Source organism: Gossypium hirsutum, chromosome D13, assembly GCF_007990345.1.
Source record: "Gossypium hirsutum isolate 1008001.06 chromosome D13, Gossypium_hirsutum_v2.1, whole genome shotgun sequence".
Lineage (NCBI taxonomy): Eukaryota > Viridiplantae > Streptophyta > Magnoliopsida > Malvales > Malvaceae > Gossypium > Gossypium hirsutum.
In genome coordinates, this window is record NC_053449.1 from 7175377 (window position 1) to 7183719 (window position 8343).

General features: G+C 37.2%; 2 protein-coding genes across 2 annotated transcripts; one reads left to right on the forward strand and one right to left on the reverse strand.

Moving 5' to 3' along the window:
• The first annotated feature begins 701 nt into the window (after nucleotides 1-701).
• LOC107920180 (phospho-2-dehydro-3-deoxyheptonate aldolase 2, chloroplastic) lies at nucleotides 702-5200 on the forward strand. The gene is made up of 5 exons (XM_016849738.2): nucleotides 702-1199; nucleotides 2793-3070; nucleotides 3825-4101; nucleotides 4271-4516; nucleotides 4689-5200. Exons 1-5 carry the CDS (start codon nucleotides 723-725, stop codon nucleotides 4959-4961), a joined length of 1551 nt encoding a protein of 516 aa, XP_016705227.1. The 5' UTR covers nucleotides 702-722; the 3' UTR covers nucleotides 4962-5200.
• A 744-nt stretch (nucleotides 5201-5944) lies between these two features.
• Nucleotides 5945-7056, reverse strand: LOC121225730 (protein EXORDIUM-like 2). Its single transcript, XM_041110155.1, has one exon. The coding sequence runs from the start codon at nucleotides 7054-7056 to the stop codon at nucleotides 6157-6159; it is 900 nt and encodes a 299-aa protein (XP_040966089.1). The 3' UTR covers nucleotides 5945-6156.
• Between the last annotated feature and the right edge of the window lie 1287 nt (nucleotides 7057-8343).

An 8343-nucleotide genomic window follows, 5' to 3' on the forward strand; every position in this document is an offset into this window, starting at 1 on the left:
CAGATGACAATAGTGTTTTACCACATGTTTCTTCAAGAATGATTTAATACAACATGAGAAGAATATACCAGAGTTGTCTAGAAAGCACTTTAGTTTTATGTATTTTCAGTATATTTAATGAATTATTATTTTATAAAAATTAATATCTTATGCATTTAACGAATTATTATTTTATCCGCTTGGCCCAAGTTGGAACTGGGAAAAATTATTATTTAACCGAGAATAGTAATTTATCGAGGTTTTATTGTAATTTAGAAAGTCGGAGGCGGAGAAAAGTAATGGAAATGAAAAGAAGAAATTGATCATAATTTCTGGAAATGAAAAGAAACAAAGAGCTACCAGTTTCAGCAACTCAGAGTTTGAAGAGTAGAACAAAGTGCTACCCAGATAGACATAAATTCTCCCTCCCTAACTAGGAAATTTATTGCAAATAGCAGACAGGTGTCAGCCTTATCCCTTTCTCACTCTAATCCTACTTTCACTCCTTACACTTTTCACACATTTCAAATCTAATCCCTATTGAAATGTATTGTGTTAAAACTGACTCACATTACAAAATCGACTGAGAAAAACAAATAAATCCTTTTAAGTGCAATTATTAAATGAAATTAAATCCAGAAGGACTTAATTTAAATTTTTAAATAGTACCGGCACTTTTTCTACAATTTACACCCTTTCTTACTTTTTATATTTCATATTCTCTAAAGAATAAACAGACAAAAATGGCTCTGACATCCCCTTCCTTTCTCGCCTCCAAATCCCCTCTTCTCCCCCGCCGCCATCTCCTCCCTCCAAGTCTTAAACCCATCACCGCCGTCCATTCGGCCGACCCGACTAAGTCAACCAAATCAACGGCGGCGGCGGCCTCCACCAGCTCCCCTTCGATCCCCACGCAATGGAGCCTCGAAAGCTGGAAGTCCAAGAAGGCCCTCCAGCTTCCCGAATACCCAGACCAAAACGACCTAGTATCCGTCCTCGAGACGCTCTCTACGTTCCCTCCGGTCGTCTTCGCCGGGGAGGCTAGGAGCCTGGAAGAGAAGCTGGGACAGGCTGCTCTCGGCAACGCTTTCTTGCTGCAAGGTGGTGACTGTGCCGAGAGCTTCAAGGAGTTCGATGCTAACAACATTCGTGACACTTTCAGGGTCCTCCTACAGATGGGTGTAGTCCTCATGTTTGGTGGCCAAATGCCTATTATCAAGGTTCCCCTCCTTGCTTCTTCATTTGATGTTAGAATTGAAATTCTAGTACTATAATTGGAATCCTTTTATTAACGATTTTTCTTTTATATAATTGGTAGTTTGAATTTTTTATTGGTTTCCCTGTTTGTGTTGAGTTTTTTTATGAAGGGTCCAAGAATTGCATGGTTTGGCTGGGTAATTTGGCTGCTTATATCAAGATACATACATATATATATACTTGGTTACTTATTTTCTTTGATGGTTAATACTTAAGAAGGTACGTAGTTAACTGATAAAAATTTTTGGGTGGTAAAATTGAATCTATTTCTTGGGGTAATTGGCTGCTCATATCAAGATAAGTACTTTGTCACTTATGTCTTGTTTATGGTTAATACTTATTAAGGTACTTAGTTGCTTAAGGGAATTTGTGGTTGGCTGCTCATATCAAGATATATACTTGGTTACTTTTGTCGTTTTGATGGTTAATACTTAATAAGGTACTTTGTTACTTAAGAGACTTTATGGGTGGTAGAATTGAATAAATTTGTAGGTAATTTGCTGCTCATATCAAGATATATATATACTTGGTTACTTTTTGCGTGTTGATGGTTAATACTTTTTAAGGTACTTAGTTACTTAAGAAAATTTGTGGGTGGAATTGGCTGCTCATACCAATATATATATGTATATGTTTTGTTACTTATGTCTTGTTGATGGTTAATACTTCATAAGGTACTTAGTTACTTGAATTTGTGGGTGGTTGGCTGCTAATATCAAGATATATATTTGGTTTACTTATGTCCTTTTGATGGTTAATACTTCATAAGGTAATTAGTTACTTCAGATAATTTTTGGGTGGTAGAAGTGAATAATTTGTGGGTAATCGGCTGTTCATATCAAGATATGCACTTGGTTACTTATGTCTTATTGATGGTTAATACTTAATAAGGTACTTAGTTACTTGAGAGAATGCGGGTGGTGGAATTGAATGACTTGTATCGAGATATATATTTCGTTACTTATGTTGTTTTGATGGTTAATAATGCATTTAATTACTTAAGATAATTTTTGGGTGGTAGAATCGAATAAAATTTCTGGTTCGTTGCTCACATCAACATATATGTACTTGGTTGCTTATGTTGCTTCGATGGTTAATACTTAATAAGGTACTTAGTTACTTAAGGAAATTTGCGGGTGGTGGAATTGAATAAGTTTTTCAGTGATTTTCTGCTCATATCGAGATATGTACTTGGTTACTTATGTCTTGTTGATGGTTAATACGTAATAAGGTACTTAGGTACCTAAGAGAATTTGTGGGAGGTAGAATTAAAATTATGGGATTTGGGGGTTAAAGTTCGTAGTTTGTTGATATTACTAGAACCTTTTCTTAAGCAGTTGAATAGATTTTATTACTTTAACTTTTTATAATTGAATAAATTTCTTAATCTGTTGATTTTGAGATTATTAACCAACTGAAATGTTATTGTCGATTCACAAACTTTGGTACATGACTAAGTTCTTTTAAGATTATAGGCCTTGCTATCCGATAAAGCTAACTATTTTGCATGATGGCTGTGGGATAATGTATTAAAGTATGTGGTTATGATTGTTTAGGTAGGAAGAATGGCAGGTCAGTTTGCAAAGCCGAGATCAGATCCGTTTGAGGAGAAGGATGGGGTGAAGCTCCCAAGTTATAGAGGTGACAATATAAATGGTGATTCTTTCGATGAGAAAGAAAGAGTTCCAGATCCCCATAGGATGATCAGGGCCTATTGCCAATCTGTGGCAACTTTGAACCTTTTGCGGGCATTTGCTACTGGAGGGTATGCAGCCATGCAAAGAGTCACACAATGGAATCTAGACTTCACTGAGCACAGCGAGCAGGGGGACAGGTGTATTCATTTACCTCAGATAAACTGTTTGCTTTATGCATTGAGGAGTTTTGGTCTTTATCGTGAACTTTTTTGGCTTTTCCCAACCCATCTATTTGACAGTTTCTAGAGATTTGACTTCTGATAGTGAATGATCCCTTGTCTGTAACAGTGGTTCATTTCATGCTCAAGGAGATGATCTATGATCTGGAAATAACTATTAGAATAGCATACTTTTATGACCGACTTCATTGCTGGATAGCAGCAATGCTACATCAATATAATGTTACTTTGCGAAATGTTTGAGCTGAGTAAGAAAGTCAGATTTCTTATTTGTTCAAGAAGACTTGAAATTGCATAAAAAACGAGTTACTTTGCTAATTGCTTTCTCTTGCATCACTAGTGTTGTATGGAATAGTTAATTTCACTTTATGCTCAAGCCAATATCAGAGGTTCAAGTTCTAGGGGAACATAAGCTAGATATCATTGTAATCGACTAAGTTCACATCAATGACACTAACCCATTCCTATAAAGGAGCTCCTTTGAAGTTCACTTTGTGCATTAGGTCCGATACAACACAGGGACGTTTCCGTTCATTATCTTTTTCTGGGGTTTTTTGAGGGATATGGCACATCATCTGGGATGCAAAATGCTTTGCACCAATATCTAGGAACTGTTTGCTTGAAGTTGGTGCTGTAGGATTGAACTAGTTTTATTGTGATTTTTGTTTTTTTTTTTAATGTTGAAGATGTTCTTTTTGGTTTGTCTGTGAAGGTACTGTGAACTTGCTCACCGAGTTGATGAGGCAATGGGGTTCATGGCTGCTGCTGGACTCTCAGTTGGTCACCCTGTCATGACAACTACAGATTTTTGGACATCTCATGAGTGCTTGCTCTTGCCTTACGAGCAGGCACTCACTAGGGAGGATTCAACTACTGGGCTTTACTACGACTGCTCAGCTCACATGCTTTGGGTTGGAGAACGCACCCGCCAACTTGATGGTGCTCATGTTGAATTTTTAAGGGGAGTTGCTAATCCTCTTGGCATAAAGGTACTCTTTTTTTACTTGTGCTTCAGTTAAAGTGCACTAAACTTCTTATGCCACTGATCATGAGGGATTTTTTTTCCCTTTTTAAAGCAGTTAATGTCAGTGATTAATAATTAACCATGAATTTACATACGAAAGAATTTAAGTAATTAACAATGGCATTGTGATGCAGGTTAGCGATAAGATGGATCCTAGTGAATTAGTTAGGCTCATTGAAATTCTAAATCCTCGGAACAAGCCAGGCAGAATAACAGTCATTGTAAGGATGGGAGCTGAGAATATGCGAGTGAAACTTCCCCATTTGATCAGAGCGGTCCGTGGAGCTGGGCAGGTTGTAACTTGGGTTAGCGACCCCATGCATGGGAACACCATTAAAGCTCCTTGCGGACTGAAAACTCGTTCCTTTGATGCCATTAGGGTATGGTTGCTTAAATATTTTCTTTTTTTCACAACTTATTTATGATAACCTTTTCGGAGTTTACCATAGAAGGCATCAATGTAATCTCGGCTTTTTAGGGTAAATGCTAACTGATATTTTGACTGTCCATCTACTCTATGCAACTATAATTTACAAATTCTTGCTTTGGTAGGCCGAAGTGAGAGCATTCTTCGATGTACATGATGATGAAGGTAGCCATCCCGGAGGAATTCATTTAGAGATGACGGGGCAGAATGTGACAGAATGTCTTGGAGGCTCAAGAACTATAACCTATAACGACCTGGGTTCACGCTATCACACCCATTGTGATCCAAGGCTCAATGCTTCTCAATCTCTGGAACTCGCCTTCATTATCGCGGAGCGCTTAAGGAGACGAAGGCTTGCATCACGGAACCCTCTTGCCTCCTCCCGATCATCTATTTAGAGGGTTTCCTTATTAGTTTTCTTAGTCGAGCAAATGTAGGCGTGCGGATCACAAGTAGTGATAGAATGGTTAGGGTTAAGTATATAGGGTTCCTAAGAACTAGTTTGAAGGTCAGTTTTGGTGGAGAGACAGGTAATGATATGAGTATGGGCTATATATTGTCTGTTTTAAGAAAATTTTGGACTATAATGAAACTTCTAATAAGTGGAACATAAAAGAGGAGCATATTATGTGAGAAATTTATGTTGTGTTGTGTATGATTAGGATTCTGTGTCATTTTATATATATATATTATAAACAGTAAAAAAATTGAACCCAACGAGACCAGTCTGATCTGTGAAAATTAATGAACATTTCTAACTCTAATCTGAATAAGTTCACTTTAAAAAAAAGAATGTATTAGAGAATTAATCATTAAGGATGGTCTCCCAGGTCCCACCATCTTTCACTCTATCCTTATCCTTTCCATCTACTATATTTTATTGCAAAATTGGGTAAACCCTGATGTTAGTCCTTCTGATCACTACTATATTTTTTTAATTTTTGATATTCCAAATTTTAAGAGTTAAATTCCACTATTAATCCTTTACGGATTCAATTTAATCATTTTTAGTCCTCAATTCTTTTTAATTTTAAAAATTTAAATATTGACACAAATGACAATGGTTATCGTTTTTGTGAGTAATATTTAAAAAATAGTAGATATTACACATATAAGATTTTAAAAACTGTACAGCTGAACAAATTTTAACAATTTGGTTAAGATGGACATTTCAAATTTAGAAAGAATATAAAAATAAATTAAAATATATGAACTCAATAAGGTTTAAATTTGCATTTTATAGCTTGTAAAATTTAATGCCTAGTGTAATCAAATTTTGGGGGTCTGATTTAAACCCTAAACCAAATTAATTAGAAGCATTGTTTATAAATATGGTGGAGGCAAGTTAGAAGTTGGGTGTGTAGAAATGATGAAAATAGTATAGCTTTTAATTTCTTTTAATCTCTCTATATTCATTATCATTATTATCTTACATTCGCATCTTTTCTTTTCTTTTTACACCAACCTACAATTCCTTTTCTCCCCCAGTACCAAACTACAATTTTACCCGTCACGTGATCAACCATAAATAACCATACCCTAATATCTACATTACATCCCCATTTCACCACTGATTTCCGCCACCTGTCCCCGTCAAACTAGCGCCTTGCACCTCGACGTCTGCGGATCCCACATCGCCGGCAACAAGTATTTCCGGCCGTTAATGCCGTTGGCATTGTAGCTCGCTCCGGTGCTCTTCTCCACCAACAGTTTACCCGGATAACCCGGGTACGAACCCGACCCGAAAATCCCCGTGCAAGCTGAAACCGCCTCCAACGGCGCGTCGGCGGGTCCCTGGAAATATCCGTTGTTAAACGGGTTGGTAACAGTGTTAGCCAAAAGGGTGGCCAAGTTGATAATCATCCCGTCAATCCCAACGTCTCCATTGGGAGCCACCAACGGCGGAGTTTGGGGACCATAAATAGGCTGGTGAAATGGCCAGGCGCATTGACCAGGACATTGAGTCTCCGAGTTTCCAACCCAGATAAAAGTACCACGAACCCGACCCCGACCAACCCGGTTCGACCCGTGAGTCCCGCACCTCATGCAGAACCCTTCGACGGCGACGTCTTTGGCCGTGAGGATAACGCTGACCGTACCTACGCCGTTGAATTTCCCGGCCAACGCCGGCAAGTGTGGGTTCTTAAGGATTTTACCGAGCGGGTAATTTTCGAGGAGGATTTGTTTGCCCACGACCAAAGTGGAGGAACCGGACTTGTATTTCTCCGTCGTTTTCCACCAAAACGACGCCGACGGAACCTTGGGTTTGACGGCGGAGCTCAAAGAGTTGATGAAATCGACGATTATGGAGCGTTGGGTTGGGGAGAACTTCCCGTACCAAATGAGATTAACAGTGATCTTCCCCTTCAAGAGTGGCCCATTGTGGTATTTCAACACCAGAGGCTGCTCTTTAACGAGCTCGGAGAAGGTAAAAGGGATGCCAGAAAGGAGCAGGAGAGTGAGAAGATTGTAAATAGAAGCAGAAGCCGCCATTGTTACAGAGAAAATTTGAATGAAAAAGAAATGAGTGAAGGTGCGTTTTATAGGGGGTGATTTGGTGAGGGGGAAACAGCTGTTTGAAGAAGAAAGGGGAGGTGGAGAGAGATGATTGGGTATGAAATATGAAATGGGAAGAGGAGGTTCGCCAGGCTGTAACGAGTTGAAAGGGTAAAATAGAGTGGGAGTTGGGTTCAGAGAAAAAAGACGTCTTGCAGTTTTGCGTGGGGAGACATTCGGGGATTAAATGGGTTAATTACAATTGGAGACCCTCCCTAGTCCCTAGTCCCTAGTCCCTAGTCCCTAGTATTGTCCTAGCTTAGAGGAAATGCCTCCATTTTATTTAATTCAAAAGAAATCAGATACATGATGGATGCTTCCCAAATGAGATAGGGTGGTCCAACTCCAAAGACCATCATCTTTTTTAAATGTTTTAAATTTTTTTAATATTTACAACACATAATCAAATGTAATAAATTAATGTTTTTAAACTTTTTATAATAGCAAATATTAATAAATTTACACTCTTTGCAATCAAAATTAAAAGTAAAATCACAAAAATCGTTTCCAAAGCTAAAATAAAAATTTTAAAAACAAACATTTCAATTAAAATGTATGTAAAAAATTACAATGTTTTTAAAATATGATACAAAAAATCAATATATTTCCTATTAAATTTGTTTAACATAAACAATAAAAAAAGTTTACCAAATCTTTTATTTCTTTAAAATTTCAGTTATCAATTATTTTTTTTATTTTAAATTTTCTATTACGTATAATTCTATTTGACATAAAAATATGAATTTATTAAATATATTTTAGATATTATATCCAATAAATTGAAAGTTTTCTTTTTAGTCAGAATTTTTTTATTTATTTATGTCTAACATACATAAATATTATCTTTTAATTTTAATTACGCTCTAATAACTCTATAAATATTATTATCGTGAATTTTTTTAACTTACAAATTTCATTTTGGGATGTAGCTTCTTTTTATTTAAGATGAAAATAGGAAGACACTAATATAAATATAAGTAGTTATGTAGGGCAAATTACAAAAAAAGCCCTATTTTTTTAAAATTTACTGAAATAGGCCCAGTAAATAATTATTTACCGGAATGGGCCCATACCGAGAAAATGCGTCCACGTCAGCGCGATGTCAGGGTATGTGACAGAAAAACGCGTCCTCAAGGGCGCGCTTTGTCGACGTGGACATAAAGCGCGCTAACATGGACACGTTTTCCTGCCACGTCAGCGCGTCCCTGGGGACGCGTTTTCCCC